This window comes from Cyrtonyx montezumae, unplaced genomic scaffold (genome assembly GCF_038088225.1).
Source record: "Cyrtonyx montezumae isolate F1298 unplaced genomic scaffold, pur_monq_1.0 scaffold_11, whole genome shotgun sequence".
NCBI classification, from domain to species: domain Eukaryota; kingdom Metazoa; phylum Chordata; class Aves; order Galliformes; family Odontophoridae; genus Cyrtonyx; species Cyrtonyx montezumae.
The window spans coordinates 4,843,506-4,865,239 of NW_027071837.1; the positions used below are offsets into that span (position 1 = coordinate 4,843,506).

At 48.8% G+C, this 21,734-nt stretch overlaps 1 protein-coding gene across 2 annotated transcripts in view; it reads right to left on the reverse strand.

Annotated features, from left to right (window-relative positions):
- Positions 1-21,503, reverse strand: part of MCF2 (MCF.2 cell line derived transforming sequence) — a 46,878-nt gene extending 25,375 nt beyond the window's left edge. Inside the window, exons 1-7 of one of the 2 annotated variants that reach the window (XM_065729463.1) lie at positions 21,420-21,503; positions 13,054-13,122; positions 12,384-12,498; positions 8,718-8,808; positions 3,506-3,625; positions 2,377-2,493; positions 1,033-1,182 (exon numbers count right to left, since the gene is read on the reverse strand). In XM_065729463.1, coding sequence (XP_065585535.1) covers positions 1,033-1,182; positions 2,377-2,493; positions 3,506-3,625; positions 8,718-8,808; positions 12,384-12,498; positions 13,054-13,122; positions 21,420-21,477 — 720 coding nt within the window. In that variant the 5' untranslated portion in view covers positions 21,478-21,503. The remainder of the gene's footprint in view (positions 1-1,032; positions 1,183-2,376; positions 2,494-3,505; positions 3,626-8,717; positions 8,809-12,383; positions 12,499-13,053; positions 13,123-21,419) is intronic. The other variant, XM_065729464.1, reaches the window with a different exon arrangement.
- Between the last annotated feature and the right edge of the window lie 231 nt (positions 21,504-21,734).

The window sequence follows — 21,734 nt, forward strand, 5'->3', positions numbered from 1 at the left end:
TCTAATTCAGTCATACATCAACATATGCAGCTGCTATTGTACAACCACTATGCTCATCTCCAAAGAAATAAAGGATTTGCATTATCTGTAATTGCACTTGCTGTGTGTGTGCACATGCCTATTCATACGTGACTAGCTACAGCATCCTTCAGATGCCATTTTGGGTATTTCTAACTGGGAAATGACTGTCACAAACACAACAAATGATTACAAATGAGAATAGATACACTTACTTGATTTACACAAATGAATAAAGCAAAGGATTTAATTCTTCAACTGCACAGCACTGCTATTAGCATGGGAAATGTTATGAAGTGAGGGCTTGGGGATGTGCCTATGCTGTCCCCAGGAAGATGCAGGAACATCTTTCAAAGATGCAAAGACAACAGTGTGACAGCAGCAGCTGGCTGCTCTACAGCTTCACTAAATCCTACAAAAATATTCATCGGTCACAACAGCTGAAAAAAAATCTTAAAATCTTAAAGAAAACAGTTGTTTTATATGAAACATGAAGGCTCAGAGGGATCAAGTCAGGCATGTTCCAACTATACACTCACAAGAAATCTTCACCTTGAATGCTCTCAAGCAAACACAGCTTCCTTCAGAACCCCTGGGGCAGCTGCACTCAGTAAGTGTGCAGCTCTGCGTGGAAGAGGGAGCTGGGGACAAACCACCTCCCTGGACCCACTGATAATCCTTGTGTGCAACTTTCTGCAGCACTGAAGGTGAAGCAGAGGGAACCTCACCAGCCTCCCTTCTGCCAGAAGGATGAGCAAAGCCCAGGGGAGCAGCACATTTCAGACACCAACTTCTGTATCCAGCAAAGAACCAACGCTGAGACAGTTTTCTTGATGCCAGCACAATCATTTACCAGAACGCACAGCAAATGTAAATTTAACACAGACACATAGTCACGCTTTGTTTTATTTCGTCTGCCAACACATGGATGGGAGGGATAGAAGAGTAGGTATCAAACCAACAGACAGTCAAACCCCAGAAACCTCATCCTGCTGTGCCCCCCGTGAGCCATACCTTGAGCTGGAAGTACTTCTCAGTGCGCAGGGCCAGGATGCGCTCAATGGAATACATGTCCTCTGGTAGCTCAGTCTCTGCCAGCTCTGTGCCAAAAGACTGCAACATCTGTGCAATTTCCTTCACTGTTAGTGCAAAACTCTCTATTGCCTGGAGGGAGACAGTAATTGTGATCAGCTTGGGATTCGGGATATTCCTACAGCTCATTAAGAGTGCGCTAAAAGCCAAGGCTGAGATCTGCAAGAGGGTGAAGCATCCGGCTCCTAGAGAGATGGCTGGGTGGTCCAGTGAGGATGGAGCTGTTGTGTGCTACAGTGGTCACCAACACATGGCCAGCTGGCTTATAGCACTGCTTCAATCTGTACCAAGGTCTGGAAGTAGTACTGGACAGACACCTCATGTTTTGTTTTCTGCTGCCTGCTCTTGCACATTGTCCTTCTGAAGGTCTATGGCAGAAGCCACCATGGGATGCAACACACAAATTCTTGTAATTCCCTGTCTGCCATCCCTCTCCTCTGGCTAACCCACACCACGAACTACCTCCTGACCACAGGACCTAAGAAAGGTCTTTCACTTCTTGTTGTGGACATTCCCAGATTTGCAAGCCAAAGCAGCGGGAGACACTGCAGCTCTGGCTCTGCTTTTGGGAACAGGGTAATACATTTTAATGCAACTGACTGCATTTGTATTTTCTTTAAACTCTGCATATTTTACAAAGAAATTTCAGGGAGTGTTTTAAGAGCACCTTACAAGGGAATTTCTTGAGAGGCTTTTAACATGGACACTTATCTAACACATGCAGATATGTTCTAGAAGCTCATCTTTTTCTTAGATTATTCTAACATTTTTGTCATTTATTTTATCATTTTTGTCGCAAAGTGTGAGAGCTATGTCATTGTCGCTGTAACACATTGTGCAAAAGAACAAAACTAAGAGCCAAAAATCTTAAAAAAGCATGAAGGTGGCAATGCATCCACGCAAATGGACAGAAACTGGCAGAAGCAATAGCTTGAGCCACTCCAGAAATGTCTAGGGCTTTTGTTTTCACCCTGAGCTCCAGGTCTGTCTGTGGGGCAGGACTGGGGGCACGATGATTAGTCTCAAACATTTCCATCAGTGTCATCATTAGATGGAAAGGTGGCTGGGAAAACTCAACCTGCCACTATAAATCCATTCAGTGCCAAACTCCACTTGGCTCCTTCGCAAACCTTATCAAGGAAAGGGTGTTGCTCCAGAAGTTACTCTCAGCTATGCACTGCTCACTGCCTTACAGGAAATATTTAGCATGGGATCAGGCCTTCCCCAGCAGATTCCCCACACCCAGTGTTGAGCCCGGGTACATACAGTCCTGAAGATGACCCACTCGCTGTGGCAGTACTCCAAGGTGCCTCCAAACTCTGGGGTTAGCTGCTGCTCATCAATGTATGTCAGCAGGTCGCTAACAGAGCTCAGCATAACAACCTGCAAACAAGGGAACATCATCAGCTGCCTGACCATTTCCACCTATATCATACATGGATCACGCCTAGAACTCTTCTATTTATCTAAACACTGGGTTTTCTCTATGTATTGCTTTCTTCTTATACTTATGGCTTAACACAACTTTTATGTATTTGACTATTTTCCTAAGGAATCCCTGATTTCTTCCTTAAATACCAAGTACAGTAAGATGCTGCAGTTATCTGCCTGCACATTGGAGCTGAAAGCAGAAGTAATACAGGTTTTGGCAAGAGATAACAAGTAACCTGGAAAAAAATGAAAACAAGAATGCAACATGAAGCACTGACCAACTTCACCTAAGTACACAGGGTTTTTGATACGAGTTTCTGTGTTTCCTGATCTTCCCCATTATGTCATGAATTTTCACAACTGTGGAACCGACAATCATTTCAGAGTGAAAAATGCACAACTTGTGAAAAATTCCTACAAGAAAATATAGGTTTGCTTCTGGGGGTTTGTCATTGTGTCAACCTTAGATTCCACAAATGTGTTTTTCTTTTCTGAGTTACTATGTCCATTAATCAAGGTGGCTATAGAAGCCCTGGAAAGTTTGACTTCAGAACATAAAACTATTTCAGTTGCTATTTTAGAAACAAATAGCAACAGGATGTTGGTATGGCGTTTACACTGAGAAGAAAATGGTGATTACGGGTGAAATTCATAGCAAAAGCTTCACTGGATGTCTCTTGGCATTTCAGACATGAAAAAAATTCCAGAGCATGGTTTTATCCTCCACTGATGCATATACCCTGCCAGAAGGGAGAGGATGGGCTGATAAAACCACCACTTCTGTGGGGAACAAACCATGCACAGGCAAGCTGAAAAACACTACAGGAGAGAACTTGCAGAAATAGAGCAGCAATGGCAGAAACGCTCCAGTCACTCCTCACATCACTCCTTCACGTCACCCCATCTCAGGGTTCACAGGCAGCCACCAACCACACACAAGGCACGCTGCCTTGCACGCTCATACCGGTAACTTGAGCAGAAAATCCTCTTGACTAAATCGAAATCCAATGTCAGTGAAGGTGCGCTGGATAAACCCTGTGGGACGGAGAACCATCACCAAATGCAGGTTCCCTGGGAACGATGCCTGCAAGAAAACAGAGAGAACATTCAGTCTGGGGATGCAGCAGGTCCAACTGCTCCCAAACACCTTGAAAAGATGAGAAAGCATTAAACCTGAGGATCCTTCCCTGATTGTCCCCAAGAGCATCTTCTCAATTTCCTCAAAGTCTGGACTATGTATTTCCTAACACGGGTGTAATATGTTGTCTGCTGAAGCCAGCCCAGCTGAGATCTTGCCTGATGGGCTCAGATCCCACCACGTGGCAGCAATGCTCCTGCACGCTCATAGCTGTGTTTGTAAAACTGGAGGGTGACATGAAGTGGTTTAGAGATACAGGACTTGGAAGCAGGAGGACTGTGCAGTCAAACTTCCCTTCTGAACAAGTGATCGGCCACGCACCTGCAAGGGCTGCTGCTAACACATTTTAAACTGCAGTCAGCACTATAAGTGAAGGAGTGAAATTCTGTCTTAAAAGGGAACAGAGGGGTGGAACTTTGAGGGTAATGAGACAGATTGGGAGTGCAAAATTTATTCCTGTACTCACCCGAATCTATACACTACGCTTGCCCCAGCTAATTATCAGACAACATTTAATTTGTGGTACATCTTCAGAATTTCTTTTCTACGCTAGTAGTGATCTTCTTCAAGCATATGTTTTTGGCAGGTGCATTTTTAGATAGATCTGTGGAAAGGATGCTTGAGAATGAAAAAGAATTTTTAAGAAACTAGGAGTCATATCATTAAATTATGGATAAGCCCATGATGCAGATAACTGAGTTAATGGAGATGTATTATTTTTTATCTGAGATCCAAACCAGGCCAGGTTACTTTCCTCCATATATACTCCTCATCTGAACATGAGAACCTAAAGCTGTCAGAGCTGGACATATGAAGGCATTGTGGCTCTTCTAGGTGCAATGGTAACCCAAGGGACACTGTGTGGTAGTGGAGTCCTAATTCTACATGCTAAATTTGTATGAAAATAAGTTTTCCTTGAATAGACATACACCTAAGTGCATGCAAGAGCACTGGGTAAGCCAGTGCTATGCTTTCTTTTGTAGGAAAGGTCAAGTAGTGGTTTGTATTGCCCACAACTCCACTTAGAAATGGACAGTGACTTTTTGGATTGAATAAGCCACCTAGATTCAATATATTGATCTGCAGCTATTTTAGGTAAGAGCAGAAAAAAATAGAGAGATGAACGTGAATGAAGTACCAAATTTATACCCTTTGGAAGTCAACAAGAACTGTTCCAGGGACAAAGATCTGGAATTAGATTCAAGAGCAAACCATAAAGCACCAAAGAGCTTTACGCTGGCTGAGGCCAGATGAGGATCTGGCACTGCTGCCCAGACAGCTGTGGGTGCCTCATCCCTGGAGGTGCCCAAGGCCAGGCTGGATAGGACTCTGGTAAGACTGAGCTGGTGGGGGGGGCAACCACCTGCAGCAATGGTTGAAGCTGGGTGGGCTTTAAGGCTCCTTCCAACGCAACTGGTTCTGTGATTCTCTGATCACTGTCAAATCAGGAGACAGCCAAAGGCCTGAGCCCAGCCATGCAGTCACCAGGCCTCCAGCCTGGAAACGGGGTCTTGCTGAAGTGGCTGAGAGGCTGCAGGAGGTGCAGGTTCAGCTCCCTCCTTCACTGCCCGTTTCACTAATAAAAGCAAGATTGGCTCTGCTGTGACACCACAGACAGGCCCTGCAGCCACACTGCAGGACACAGCTCTGCCCAAAGAAGTCCACCTTTGATACCCTGCTCAGCTCAGGATTCATGAAATTGAGCTTCCCATGCTAGTAAAGAGAAAGTCATCCTCAAGCTACTGGATGCTTCCAAGGACCTGGAGAGGTTCCTTGCTTTCAGGCTGAGAAAAATCCCTGTCTGGGACACAGCCTTCACTGAGGGAAACACCAGCAGAACTGGCACAGCTTTATAACCCTTCTGAACGAACCAAGTATTTACAGCATGAATATTTCACTGGAAGGTATCCGGCAAGCTCGGCACCGTCCAGCCAAGCTGGCCACCTCTCCCACCTTCCCAGGCCAGCTGCCTGTAGTTGTGCTCCTGTAACTGCCCCTGCTCCACACACACACATCCTCATGTCTTTTGACGATTGATACACCTGAGGCAGAGGTAGTTGCACTTCTAGAGTAGGTTACCTGATTTCCCTTTAGTTTAAGAAGTGTATGTGGATTTTTTAGATGATGACGTACATGTACGATCAAGGTCAGCATTTCTGAGTAGTTAAAAAACAAGAAATCCTGCTCTGACAGTGACACCTGCTATATTTCAAGCATGGAGAGAAACAAACAAGCAAAAAAAAAAACAACTTTACAGAAAGATAGCTACCAATGAACCCACATCCTGTGCCCTCCTGCAGACTCAAGGAGGATGAAAAGCTAAAAACATAGACTGAGCAGTGACTCCTCGGATACAACTTTCCTGAAGGGACTGCATGTATTCCCATCACTGCTATAATTCTCATTCTTCTAGGGGCTGAAGTCTGAAGCTCTGCAAACTGAGCTCTGATAACACGGAGGTTAATGGAGAAGTGTGAGGGGGGGGAAGCCAACAACAACACAAAAAGTATTCTCCATAATATAATCAAGGAAGCCATGACTAAAGGGTCCTACAATTTGCCTTACGCTTCATCTTATAACACTGAAAAGAATTTGTGCATAACAAACCACCTAAAAGAGTCCTCTAAACCCTTTGCCTTTTGGCATTCCTCTGCAGGGTGGCAAAGACAGAAAACTGTCAGTGCCGCTCCACTGAATCAGGTACCCAGAGACATCCCAGGAGCACTGCAGGGCAAAGACGTTCAGGAAATTCCCCATCCTGAGCGCACAGCCTTAAGGCCGCAGATCTGCAACTGCTCACATGCACACTCAACTACAGCCGTGCGACAGTGCTGCTAGAGACAACATAGGTGAGCACAGCAAAGGACACACACTGAAAGCACTGCCGTTATTAACTCCTTAGTGAATAGCTTGTCTTAATGCATTTCATGTGACTTCATATAACTGTAAGACTGGCTTGCAGTTCACTGGGCCATCAACAGACCTGAAGCCCAAGTAGCGCCCGCCGGTGACTTTGTCCTGAGCAACGGCAACGGGAGCTAACGCAGATGCTCAAGTTCACCGCTTCCATCAAGGAGAACTCGCGCAGCAAAACGCCAAGCCGAGCCAAGCCCATCCTCAGCACCCCGACAGCCACGGCCGCCCGCCCCGCCGCCCCCACGCGGCCTTTCCCCGCGGTGCGGAGCTCCCGCCCCCATCGCCGGCTCCGCGCCGTTCCGCGGCCGCCTTACCGCATTCCGCCGGGGTTTCCTGGCGCCCCGCGCGGGGCTCGCCTCGGCCATAGCGCTGCGGCGGTTCCGCAGAGGGGACGCGGCGCTCCGCTTCCCGAGAGCCGGCTTCGATTTAAGGTGGAATGCCAAAAATCGGCCTCGGCACGGGGCCGGCCGCCTCGCGCCAGCACTGAGCGAATGCACCGCAGCTTTCCGCTTGCTTTTTCTTTTTTTTTTTTTCCCTCCCCCCCCCCCCCCTCCTTTCCTCCCCTCCCTGAAGTTGATTAGGATTTCGTGTGCGAAGGTATGCAGTCCGTAGCAAAACCAACGGCTTGAGCCTGGGAGCAAGGTTTGGCTTCCCAAAGCCGTAGTGCCAACGGCATACGCAAAGGAGTTAAACAAAAATCTGTACTCTGATAAAAAAAAAAAAAAACTGAAATCCTGGATGAGATGCACGACCGCAGAGATGCACATTCCTATGCTGAAAAAATAGGGCACTGCATTTCAAACGCGGCTTATTTGCACTCCTTTATTCCAGAATTATGCAAAGATCACAAACGACCAAAAAAACCTTTTACTGCAGCACGCATTACAGTCTGATTGGAAATAACACAGGATGCAACCATTTGTGTTAGTAGCACAAATGCAAGTCCAGCAGAACCCCCTCCTGGCCACAGAGACAGCCTTGGAGGGATGGGCTTTCTGGTTTTAAGGCCAGCTTCCCCACTCTTAGCATTTAGCAGACACATTTCCTGCCTCTCACTGCCCTCTGCACACAGCTGCAGCTCAGTATTTACACACGCAGCCCTGAGAGGCTCCAGGCAAAGCTGCTGCTCTGCATGGACACAGTACACTAATAGGGTGTGTGCTCAATGGTCACACAGCAGTGATGTTTTCTGATGAAACACAAGATGAATGGCACTTCATTGAAGCCACAAATTAGGACAGACAGGATTTGAAACTTCCCAACTATGCAAAGCACCACCATCACCCTTAAAGGAAGCTGCTGGTACTCGCACTGGTTGGAGTGCTGGCAGCAGGACTGAACTCTGATGATCACTTTAAGGAACTATTTTCTATTTTTCAAACGCTGCCTTTGCTCTCACCATTACCATGTGTGCAAATTCCTTTTTGTAAAGTTAAAAAGTAAAAACCAACCAAAATCACGGCCCCGAATAGTGACAGCAGTACTTCACGCACAATGTGAACAGGTAATGGCAATCCTCCCTTCCTTCCCTCCACTGGATGCCTATGAGCAAAATGCCATTAAGGCCAAGTCCAGCTGGACCAGGAATGCCACGCTCCAGTTCCCTGTGGCTCAGCGTGTTGGTGAGTTGCAGAAACCTTTGCTTTTGAGTTATGTTCGGAACAGCCAGCACAAAAATGCTTGTAAGAGAATGAATGCATGCACAGTTTTTCCACCCAACACCACAAATGTCTTTGCAGCCTGTTTTAAGAGTCTAACCCTTTCAGCCACTGACAATTAGGTGAAATACATTCTCACTAATAACTGGTGTCTGGAAAGAATATATGTGAAGCCAAATTCTCCACCCAACAAAATCACAGAACGTGGCAGAAAACACATTTGGACCACTAAGGGAAAGTACAAAAACAAGCAAATGAATCGGTTTAGTGCTCAAACAGCTCATTTACACATTCAAATGAGGCAGAGCCACAGCTGAATTAATCACAGGGCCATAAAGCAAAATGCTACCAAGAGGGAAAGCACGAGCATCACTGCCCCCAGTTCCCAGTGCTTTCTGAAAGTGACACAAAATGGGCACGATGGCTTTGCACCTTGCAAGAAATAATCATCAGAGAGGACTTACTGCAATTTTCTGGAGAGTCATTTTGACTGAAGTCCACGTGTCCAGTCTTCTATCCAGGATCAGGATAAATTTGGAGTCTGACTCATGTTGACTGTGGGATTACAAATAATTAAAAAATTGTAAACGAATAGCATTTTGAGGGAGTGCGACTTTGTTTCCTGTCCCACCCTCTCCCCCTATCCCAAAGAAACAACCCCAAGAACACAGAAAACAAAGCCCATGCTGACATTTCCACAGGTGTGAGACAATCGCAGGACAGCTTGTGTTGGAAGGGACCTCAGGGACCCCAGTCCCAACCCCCTGCTGCGGGCAGGGCCACCCACTCCATCAGGCACTGGGTCAGGTTCCCCAGGGCCCCATCTAGCCTGGCCTCAAACACCTCCAGGGATGGGGTGTGTTGCCAAAATACATTTGAAAGCAGAAATCTGGGAAGTTCATGTCATGGCAGAAGCATCACCTCTGCAATAGGCAATGCCATTTGAGCATCCAAATCCTTCATGCTGGTTTGAAGTCCCCTAAGGAAGCAGACAGCTCTGGGGATCCGCGTGCTGCAGCGTGACCCAGCGCGGAGGTGAATAGTGACTATAACAAATACAGCCTTGGCAGGATATTGGGTCACAGCTCTGCCAACAAGACACTCCAAGGGCAGCTCCAACTGTAAACCAGAGCTGTGTTGGCACGTGTCTAAGGGTACACCAGCCCTACAAACACATGCTATGGATCTGTAAGGTCAAGCTCAAAGTGTGAGGGTTTTGTGGCTACGTAGGCATTGTCATACCAGAAAAGAGAAAACAAACACTGTGTTTTACACACGGGTCATGCACAAAACCTTGGCATGTAACGAGGGAAGCTTGCACACTGTTATCTGGAATCAGGCTCCACCTTTCAGCCAAAACCCTTTTTTTAGCCAAATTAGTTTTGGCAACATGAGATGTCTTTGCACATTTATTTCAGCAAGAGTTGAATAACAGCAGCGGGTGGGAGAGGGCCAAAATGATCCTTTTATGTGAGGCTTGTTCTGATAACGAGAACTGCTTGATTTCTCAGTGTACAACTTTAAAAGGCAAGTCTCTGCCCAACAAGATAACATTTCCCAGCTCTCAGAGGTATAAAAATACAGCATTTACACAGCACTACTGTCATTGTAATAACTCCCACCCCCAAAAAACCAACCACACCAAACAACCCAAAAGCCAAGCAATTTAGAAAAGGCAGCCAGACCTTAACACACTGTCAGCTCATCAAAGCACAACCCAGTACATCAGTCAGTCCAGACAAGGTTACACTGAGCAGCCTCTCAGCAAGCTCATCTACTTTTATCAGTTCCCTTACATACGCAAAGGAGCAAGTTCCGAGCTGAACTAAATCCCTGAAATCCACTATGGGAAATGTTTAATTTGTTTTAGGGCAAACAGAGCAAGTCTATGGCTATTTGCAATCCAGGCCTTGTGGGGTGATCAGATTTCCAGTCCTGTGATGTACCTTTCAGTCTGACAAGAAAGATAAATCAATGAATCAGTGCATCCTCACAAATGCTTGCAAGGGGCAGCTTTATTTGCATCCAGCAGCAAACGATGGAGATGGATAACCGGATAGAGGCTTCCTGTTACATTTTTCCTTACCCTTAATTTTGTATGTGTTGCAGGACACCCCAGACTAAAAATAAAACTTGGGAGGTTCTGCAGGACTTGAAACTGGATCCCTGAGCCTGCAGCTTGGAGGTTGCTCACTGGGCTGAGGTTGCTGGTGGATCAGCACACCCAGCACTCACTGCATGGCACTGCTATTCCAAATTATCGTGGTTTCACTGCTCTGTGTCATCAGCTGTGGCTGTACATTGTTTTAGCCCAATATGACAATGCAAGTGAAATATAAGTTTGCATACCATTGTGCAGTGCTATTCAGCAAAGCCCACCCCTCAGCACACAGCCCACCATGTATATTTTGGCTGAGATGGACGGAAAGTGGGAACACACTACTTATCCTTCTGTATTATTATTCTGTATCATCTTCTCTATTGTTTTCCTCTACAGCTTTCCATACAGACATGTCCTGCAGTGTGTTCACAGGAATCCCAAAATCAAATTAATTGAATACAAGACTCATCATCCTCCTGGCTCTGTCACTAACATGCTCATCTTGCTGAGGGAAGAACAGCATCCAGCAGCCATCTCCTTTATCACCAGACACCTCCAGGAGAAGCACTCCATGAAATTCAGTTCCCCAGAATACTACAGACCTCACATCCCATGTGGTTCCCTCAGTCTGCTGTCAGCAGGACGCCTTGAAGTCACTGCTGCTGGTCACAAAGGAAAGGCACGGTGTGTGTGGTTTTGATGAACCCACACCCATCCACAGGTACAAGGTACGGAAGTGTCTGTGTATCTACAGCTCATTCTGACGCACAGCATTTACCTCCTTTAGGGAATGTAGGCCCCAGTGCCATGCTGTGATGCTGCTGGGGCCATGGTGGCAGAGCTGACACAGCTCACAGCCCTGTTGCTGTCACTGCTGCGACGCTCACCTTGCTCCCTGACACTGCAGCCTGTCTCCAGTGTTAAAATGCACATGTTGTTAGAAGAGCCAGGCACTGAAGCAAGCCACGATGGTGGGAGGACTAGAGAAGCATGATTAAAGTGGTTTTACAAATAACACGCTGAGCATGGTTGAATCACCAGCAAGCTCTCAGCTCTCATTAGTTTCTTGATTGAGTTTGACCTATTACAGGGACAGCAAGATTGCTAATCACTCTAACGCTGGGGTGTTTACATGGAATACAAAGCCCTGAAGGATTCAGGTAGAGAAGCACACACACAGCCAGGGGCAACCTGCCCAGCAGGATGGGAGGGAGAGACCACCCTGCAAGCCTGACCCAGGAGCAACACAGCTTCACAGCTGATCAAGAAAGAGGACTGAGGAACCAGAGGCCCTTTTTATTCCTGCTGAGGTGGCAAAACAGACAGTATTTCTCCTGAGGCAGCTGCTGATGGAAAGCTCCCATCTAGCTGCTGTCAGCTTACTCTCCCTGAAGGAAGAAATTTGCCAAAACAGGCATTATTCAAGGAAATTAAGCATTCCAGGTAACTGAGTCAGGCTCGCCAGCAAGAAGTGGGAGCGCCATTAATCTGAGCACAAAGCCCTGCATGTGGTTGGGACAGATTGCTGGCTGCTTAACCCTGGGATACCGGCACATAATGGAGCTGCTGCACGCTGCTGAGTGATTGGCTGTAATGGGGACCCCAAATGGGTTTGTTCCTGTAATTATTCTCTTCCTCTGGTTGCATTTCTCTTTTCCACAGTAACAACTCTCTATTTGTACACGTCACAATATTCCTCTGGAGAGGAATGGCATATTTAAGCAGTGACACATGTCAAAGCTTAAAGGAAAGCTTGTTGCTAATTAGAAACTTAATAAACTGAATTGATGATACATGCAGGTTGGCAAGTAATAAGGACAATGTCCACTTTTTATCTGCAGTTACTGGCACATTAAATACCACACCTGGACACCACAAGAGCTTGCAATTAATTGCTTGTCTTCTCCCCTGCCCTAGGAGCTGAAGACATCCCTCGTGCCCACGCTTAGCATCAAGCTGAAGATATTGCACCTGGCCCAGGACAGACTGGCAGTGTGCATCACAGGAGAGACAGAAGGCGGCCACATACCTCGGGACAGATGTAAGGTATGTTAAGACTTTAGTTACAACATCCTCAGGCACATCGTTGAAGTGAGAGTTGTCAGGCAAGGTGATGATCCAAGCCTTATCCTTCCCTCGGCCACCTGGAAGGAAGACAAGAGCACTTCTGTGGGTGTTTGCTGGGAGAGCCAGCAGCAAAATCCAAGTGCACAAATCCAGGTCAAAAAAACACCCCACCAGCCCATGCCTACGTTATTACAGAGGGTATTTACATCACCAGAACAGCCAAAGTAGGTCAGGTTCTGGCAATGATTTCAAGCACAACACAGACACAGGTAGTAGAAGCAAAACTACCTGGTACCAGATATTTCCTTTACTTGTTGAGCACACTTTACACGAGACAGAAGTCAGAAATGCAAGGAAAATCCACGCACACTGTTCTTGAGCTTAATCATTTCAAAGCAAAACACTTGCAAAGCAAAATGCTTTGAGCATTTTGAAGGAACGATTATTTTACAGAGATAGAAATCTAATACAATCTTTCAAGCCACCTCAATGTTTTATTAACAGCATTTCTAGTGGCAGTGAAGACTGCTTGACGGATAACATCTCGTATGGAGTATCACTTTGCCAAACTGTTCATCTGCAGCATTTAATTATGACACAAAGAGAGAACATGGAAGTCTCCCTCTACTCACCAGAAAGAAAAGCAAACTGCTTCATCAACTCATCGCTGATGTCCTTAGCACAGATGGGTGCTGTCGCTTCTGGAAAAAGAAAAACAAAAGCAGTAGTCAAAAAGAAAGGAAAAAAGAATCAAAAGCAAACACATTTATCAATGTGTTAAGGCAGAAGTGGGACTCACACCAAACACAGCTTCTCCAGACTATGCATTAAAGTCTCTGTTACAAAGCATTTATGGTTCTCTGGTGTTTCTACTGACTCTAACAGGGTGAAAGCCATAACCCTGCAGTATGCAGTGGGCTGAGCAGCCAGGACTGCTGTGAATGAGGTTGGGGTTTTCGTACTGTTACACTTCTTAACTTAGAGCAAATAAGCTTCTGGAAGCAGCCAGGCTGTTTTCAGCTGGCACGGGGCCACCTGCACTGCAAAGGCTGTTGTTCTTACGTTCACCATTAGAATACTTTTTAATCAAATAATGGGAGAGGCTGTTTTAATACCATATTTAGCACACCATGACCATTTCAGTGGCGGCGAAGCACATCAGAACAATATGCATAATTCTACCTTTCACTGGGAAAAGCAAACAAAAACCAGACTCGCTGAACACACGGGCATTATTCTGAATCATCTATAAATGGAACAAGAGCTGAAAATTAAATGTCTTTGTTCCCACAAAGAAACGTCCTGAAACATCTATACATATTAAGGACTTTTAGCTTTCCAATAATTACATTTTAAACGCTAATTGTTTTAGGGAGTCAGTCCTCAGGAGCGTTATGTTGGCTGTCCTAAATCACACTGGCCAATACTTGAGCACGCTCCACTGTAATCAATAATTATTCTATTTCACTTGTTCCCCAAAGCTTTCTGGTCACTTCGACTTTACCTAAGGATTTCTCAAGCACTGTCCTGGCTGCCCTGAGCTGCAGCACAGCAGCCCCACGGGGCACCAGCACCCCATCCTCAGCCCTCTGTGCCACCCACCTCCTCCCTCCTGTTATATACACACATAGACAAAATTGAGGTTTTTCTTGTTGATTAGGGATTGGCCTCCGTTCTTATTTCAACAGGTCTTAGGATGAGCTTTGGTAAGGAAGAATGCTTTGCAAAGATATCTCAAGTGTTTCTTGCTCATTCAACTGACTGCTTCACCTAACTTGGGGGAAAGCAGTGGTGATAACTTTCTTCTGCACTTGTTCATTTCTTTCCCATGTCAATATTTTCATACTGATAAAAATCACATGAATAAGTTCATGAGCTCCAACACATGGAATATACAGTGACAAACACACTGGCCTTGGAAAACAGAGAAGCCTCAAGGCCAAGTGCATGTTTATCTTGGCTGCCACTGGAAGATGTGGAGCTGTTGGGCAGCAACGTGTATACATTTCCAGCTCAGGTGAAGCTCACAGCACGGCCCACACCTGGTGTTTGCTTTCCTGAAGATGCAGCCACGGGGACACTGGGCAGTTTTGCCCGACAGCACAATGCCCACGTGTGACTCACGTGTGCAGCTGTAAAGCCAAACACAGATGCAGGTTTACAATAAACACAGCTTTTGTTTGCTATTCTGCAGTGATACGGAAGGGAAATAGAATCGTAGACTCATTGCAGTTGGAAAGGACCACTAAGGTCCCCAAGTCCAACCCCAGCCCACCCCCACCATGCCCACAGCCATGTCCCTCACTGCCACATCTCCACACGCTTCAGGAACACCTCCAGGGATGGTGACCCCACCACTCCCTGGGCAGCCTGTGCCAACGTCTCACAGCTTATTCTGAGAAGAAATGGTTCCTAACACTGAACCTGAAATTTTGGTGCCAAGCATCCTCCAGGCCACGTGGCCAAGTTCACAGCATATTTCGGGACTGTGTTGAAAGGAGTTCCCTCTATGCTTTGGGATTTGTGGTTTCCAGCACTGACCTGGCTCCCAGAACCACAGAAATCTTCCTTCATGACTTCAGCACAGAGGCAGAGACCCAGCTTCCTATAGCATCCGCACGAATCTGACTTTTCAAGGGATCACGTTTTTGGAAGGGAGCATTCAGCACAATCAGGCTCTTCCAAGTGGTCTCAAGTTGAGCACCCCAAATTTAACTCCTTTGAGGGAGAACTAATGAGGGCTGGGGGAGCACCTCCCCTGCAAACCCTCCCCATCCCAGCAGGCAGGGGCAGCCCAGAGGAGCAGCAGCTGCCTGCAGTGAGGTCAGAGCACAGCAGCCTGATTTTAGAGCCATTCCTCAGCCAATTCATCCCTGGTGCTTGCTCTGCATCTGTCATCAAATGCATCTTCCTGGGGAAAAGTCAGAGAAAAATCAAGGGATCTGCATGCTGCTGTGCCTGTGACGCAGCAGTTGGATGCTTCAATCCTATGCAGAAACCAGCCTTTGCTGTCAAACATTCACCTCTGGGACAGAAGCAGTGGGGTATCAACAACATCCAGTATGACCTCAGCTTTTAGGGTCTTACTGAAAGCAAACAACATCTAGACAATACAATATCATAGCAGTGTAGCCACTGCAATGGCATTCAGAAAGAGGACAGCAACGGTCTGGGTCCAAATTCACACACAGAACACAGCAGCCAAGAGACTCAATTAAGCTCCAAAGTGCTTTGCTCTCTGGTAACTATTGTTTTCTTTTCTATTCTAAACTTTGCAGATCCACAGCATCTGCAGACAGCAGCTGTGTAATGCATCTGCCAAGCTGATGTAACAGTGCCTTACATTTTACAACACTGGCCAAATATTGTTGTAACTAAAAAAAACGCTTGGAGATGGCTTTGTTGTGAATGAAGAATAATAGCTCTTCCTGTGAGTGTTGCTGCGTAGCCTAGGAAACAAAACTGAACCAAATTAAATGACAAGTGTAAAGGACTGTGTTGAGCTTCTCCATGATCCGCTTCTTCTCTGTTTTTTGTCTATTTGGACGTCTACACCCAAAGCAGAAAGGTTTATTTGGTGTCAGAGGAGCTCGCAAATGAGCATATTTGTAATCTATTTCCATACCTCCCAGTGTCTTTCTGGGTTAACTGGGGTCACCAGCTGGCATTCTGTCCCAGCACACCCTGCCTCAGCCCCACGCCGAGCAGTGACAGCCACAGGAAGGTGCCATGCTCAGGAAGCATCAATGAGGACTCCTCCAAGCTGACATGGGAACTCACGTCTGTGGCCAGCTTTGCTGGGAGCTCCCAGACAGCTACTGGAGCATGAGGTGGGCCGGAGCATGAGGATTCATCAGCTCTGTTTCATCTGCCTTGCACAGGAGTTGGAACTGAAACCCCGCAGAGCTCAGCGCTCTGAACCCAATGCAACACAATGAATGCACTCTCTTCTCCTGTTGAAATTGTTCCACGTTGCAAAATTAAACATCCATGGAGGCAAAGAATAGAAACGCAGTCCTACAGCCAGGAAGAAAGCTCAACACAGCAGCCTGCCATTTGCCCTGACTCAGTCATACTCCACCCCACAGCTGTTAAGAAGCACTCAGGAGTGATCCTGCAGCCCGGCACTCAGGGCACTCACTCTTGGTAAGTGCCATGTGAAATGCAGTCATCTGCAAAAGCCCAGGGTTTCCACCAGAAAGAAGGGAAGAAATCCACACTACATCAGTGGAGGCAATCCCACCTTGATGCAGGAGATCCAAGTCCTTGGGGCACTCCAGCCACCAGCTGCTGAGCTTTCCCACTTGAATAAAAAAATGCCGGATTCAGTCCAGTACCCAACAAGAACCATTGTTACTCTTCCTACCAGCACGCTGTGTCCAGAGAGCAATGTGGAGGGAGATAATAGAAAGAACACCCTTTACCCTGTCTGCAAGGAGCTCCCCACAAAGCCTGCACAACTGCACTGTGCCCACAGAGAGATGCTTGCAGCTGGCTGCTGGGCACGAGCAGTGCAAGGACAGCAGGCACCTCTGCATCCCCTGTGCATCTCCCCATGCAAGCTTACACCTGAGGAAGGATCCTGAAATCCATTGGATCCAGCCTGATTGCTGCACCTATCCCGGGCTGAGCGCAGCAGGGCGGGCATGGATGCATGCAGCAGCCTGGCTGTGGGCCAGCAGCGTGAGGCTGCTGGTTCTGCTCGTGCTGTTCAGCACAATGTCTTCGTTAAGGAACATATAGCAGAGAATAGGACATTGTGCTGCTCGGAACACAAGGCCCATTGTGTTTACAGAAGGCTTATTTGCAGGACCTGCTCTGGGCAGAGGACTGACAGCTGAGGTCTCGAGGCCCCTTCCTGGTCCTGAGACAAAACTGTGCAGTAGCCAGGAGTAAATCACACTGTGGTCACATCTGTGAGTGATCTATGCCGTGTGTGTGATCCTTGTTCCTAACAGCAGCCACGCGGCTCAGATCCACCTTGAGCCATGTAAGTACAGCAGTGCACTAAGCCCAGGCACATCCAGCAGCTTGCAGTCCCAAACCACACCACCGCTCCCAGTGCCAGTTGAGTGACAGACACAAAAGAGCCATTAAAATACTGATGGCAGCAAGATTCTGTACCTGGAGAGCTGTGAGCCCCAGCACCCACAGCGGGGCCACGTGGGGACAGCTCCTGTCCTGCAGCCATGGGCTGCTGGCCACTTACCACCATAACCACACCTCATCCAAACCCATCACACACCTCTCAACAAGCCTCAGTCCACGTGGCTTTCTCAATCCACGTCACAGGTGTCTGACAGAGGAAGGAGCTGCAGTCACACACACCCAGCATCAGCACAGGGATGGCACAGAGCTGGCAGGAGCACAACGTGGAGCATGGATGGGACAGACCATGCCAGAAACACCATCTCAGGTGGGAAACAGAGGCAGGAATATCAGGCAGGAGCACCTTGAAACCACCCAGGGATTCAACAAGTGTTAGAAAGCCCCAGGAGGGTTAGTGCATGGCTGTGCTGGATGGCTCTTGATCACACCTGGCTCAAGGACGCCTTAAATTATCCTTTGCCAGAGCAGGCAGGATTTTTAAGGAAAGGCTCCAACTGCAAGCTCGCTCTTTTGCTTTTCCCCAAGCACCCACTCCAGCAGAGTGTAGGAGGCAGGATATGGCACCAGATGGTCCTCCCTGACCCAGTGCCTGTGCTTCTCTTCCAGGGCCTCCCTGGGATCCACTGCAGAGGATGCTGCAGCTCATGCAAAGATCCCAGACCTGGGAGCAGCTACCAACATCTGAGAAAACGAACAGCAGAAAGAGTGAAGCTTCTTTGAAAGGCTTGGATTTATTGAGAATAAATACTGCTGTCACTGGGTGCTCAGGTGTGCTGATGTCCAGACGAGCAGCCTGCCTCCTCACATCACCTCTAAAAACCGAGCACAAATGGGCAGACACAGAAGGCAGTGCAACCGTACATGAATCTGCAAGAAATGTAATCAAAGTTTCTCAACACCCACCCTGGTGGATTAAAACTCAGTGTGGGAGTAGAGAAAATTTAGCTCCTTGAATTTATAACCCTTCTGGGCTTCCGTGTACTCTTGCTCCTCTCCTGCTCCCCGTTTCCATCGCCCCACCTTTGTGCAGGCTCAGCACCAGGTGCTGCACACACCAGCTCCATGCTCGCCTGCCAGCTGTGCACCAAAACTGTGCCAGCAGTGATCACCTCCTGCCCGACACCATCAGCCTCCACTGCACATCACTTTCAGCACAAAGGACTTTCCAAGCGTGCTGCTGTTGAGCCAGACAGAAGCAAGTACACATCAATAACGGCATATCAGCATTCAGCACTGCAGAATTGTTGCTTTTTCCAAGGCAAATTCCAGCTCTGTGCACCAACAAAGTCACTCACTGCATGTGTAATAGCAGCACGTCCTCGAGCCCAAGGATACCTGCTTAGAAACCTGGAATTCTCAGTATCACAAAATTGCAGGGGTTGGAAGGGACCTCCAGAGATCATCGAGTCCAACCCCCCTGCCAAAGCAGCTCCCAGCAAAGGTTGCACAGGTGGGTGTCCACGTGGGTCTTAGACATCTCCAGAGAAGAAGAGTCCACAACTTAAGTGCAGGAAAGTCACTGGAAGAGTGTATTTGCTTTCCCAGCCCACAGAGCAAGGAAATCAAATTGTCCAGCCACGTTCCCACAACAGCGTAACCTGCAAACTCCGCTGCAATTTGGGGAAACTAAGAACAATTGCCCTCAGTTGAAAACGCACAATTCTGTCCTTCTACCACTGAGCAAAAGCCCACATCCCAACCCAGCAGCAGGAAGAGGTCGGCAGCACAGGCACAGCCCCGTGCTCCTGCGTGACCCCATCCCTGGGGACAGCCCTGCAGCTCCCCGGCAAGAGCGGTGCATTGGAAAGCTCTTCTCCCCCCCCCCCCACGTTTTACACCTCGGTTCCTCCCCTCCCACACAGCCCTGCTGTCACTTCACTCCTGTCATTGTACATGAATGATGAACAGTTAAACCACAGTTGTAACAAACGTGACTGAGGGAGAGGAAGCGCATCCCACGTCCTCCGGTCCCACTGAGGTGTCCTGCGTGTCCCTGCAGTACCAGGACGGGTCTGGGTGACAACACTCCACTTCCAGAAGAGCACGAGCTTTGCATGTGTGCAAGGCTCCATGAAACAGCTCCAAAACCCTTGGGATGTGTGCACCTGGGAGAAAATCACCTCGTGCTGGAAATGAGCAACAGGTTTCCAGCACTGATGCACAAAGAGAAATAATTAAAGCACGACCCCAGATGAGGCTGAACACTCAAAAATCAGTGTGGAGGGAATAAATCCTCTGATTTAATATCTCACTACTTGGGGAACCTCATTCACTTGTGTGTCTTTTTTTGTGTCTCATTATAAGAATCTATGTATATCCTACATCACATGTCCAGATCGTGCAGCTGCAGCCGTACAGCTGTGCCTTTGGGGAGACATTCTGACATTACAGAGGTCGTCTGCCAAGAGCAGCTCACCAGGACCCCACAAAACGCCATCTGCACCCCATTCCTGTGCCACCAGCCCCTGTGGAAGCACTGTGGCTGCTCCATCACCAACACAAGGAGGACTGGGATTGTTAGTTTTGCACTCATAGCCATTCAAGCAGCATCTTTTGTCACAATGACCACCCCTACGCTTCCCCATCACATTTGCAGGTGCAGACAAATGCAGAGTGGCGAAGGACAGCACGTGATGGGAGCTGTGAGGAGAGCATCCCCTGGGAGCTGTGAGGAGAGCATCCCCTGGGAGCTGCTCCCAGGAGCAAGGCGATGCTTTGCTAAGTCCACACCTGCAGCTTTCCCTCCAGATCAATTCCTCCTGCGCCTTAATGCTGCGCTTTGCAAAGTGGTCAAGGGAAGTGGATCAAAGCTGTAAACCTTTTTTGGGTCAGTGTGTCTTTCCTGTGCCTGGCATGGCTTCAAGAGCACTGCCAGCTGTAAGCTAATGAGGGGTAATGAGCGCCTTCACCTCCCAGCAAGGTGTGAGTCCTCCAACATCGAGTCACCCAGGATGCCAGTTATTAAAGAACTCCCTGCAAAAATCCCTTCTCCCCCCAGATAAACAAAACGACACAAAAAAGAAGTCAATGCTGCAGTGTATGAACAGATCATTGTCCATCAAAGGGCGCTTTGTTGAGGCACAAGAGCGGCTTAGTGCGCAGGGCAGCGGGTCAGGCTGTGCCCTGCCATTACAGCTGTGCCCTGCCACTACAGTTGTGCAGCCTTAGGAGCCGGCAGCTCTGGATCTGATGTGGGGGTCTGGCAGTGCTGAAGGCCCAGGGATGGGGCACGAGGCTGACACCATCTGCATGTGTTCTGCACTCACCGCTGCTTTGGAAGCTCAGGAAGGGGCACATCACCATCCCAAGGCTTCACAGAGCCTTCCTCAGTTGCGGCTGTGGGAAATTGGAGGAGCGGACACCCCGGCAGATACACTTCTGCTTATCAAAGCCCACCTCCTCGCTTCAGGCTCATGCGGAGCGGTGCGTTCCAGTAACAAAGAGGAGCTAGCAGCAGCACACTGTGACACAGCCTCTCCTTCAAGAGAACGAGGCCACCCCGCACCAACAGCGCGTCCCACCAGAAGCAAAACGCCCAGCATCCCCACTGACACAGAGCGCGGTGCAGAGCCCGGCGGAGCCCTCCCGGACAGGCGGACTTCGACGCCCGCACCTCCACGTCTGCGTCCCGCTCCTGAAACCGCACTTACAGGAGAAGTTACCACCTGTGGGCTCCGCTCGGTGCCCGCCCGGAAAACAGTCCCACAGCCGCGTCTCGACGACCTCCATTAAGAACGCGAGATCGTACTAGAGATCCGGACCGTCGGCGGAGGACCGAGCGGCGGGGACAGCCCCGGCTCCACGAACCGAGACCCCGCGGGGCAGCGCGCGGTACCGCCCCGGCACCCTCAGCCCTTCGGGGAACCGTTCCCCGCAGCCCGGGACTCACCGGCGGCGGCGGCCTCCAGCAGCGCGGCGGCCCGCAGCAGGCAGTAGTAGCGCTCCATCTCCCCCGCCGAGGTACCCCCGGGCGGGGGCCCGGCCGGGGCCGGCGCCAGGGCCATGCCCCGCGGCAGCGCTCCGCCGCCGGCCGCGCTCCGCCGCCCCGAGCCCGAGCGCCGCCGCCGAGGCGGGGCCGGGGAAGGGGGAGCCGCCTCTGCCCGCCCCCGGCCCCGCCCCGCCCGCCTGGGGCTGTCCCCGCGTCCCGCCCCGAGCAGCGCTGGGGTTGCTCGAGTCGGGGATGCTGTGGCCCCGAGTGTACCCT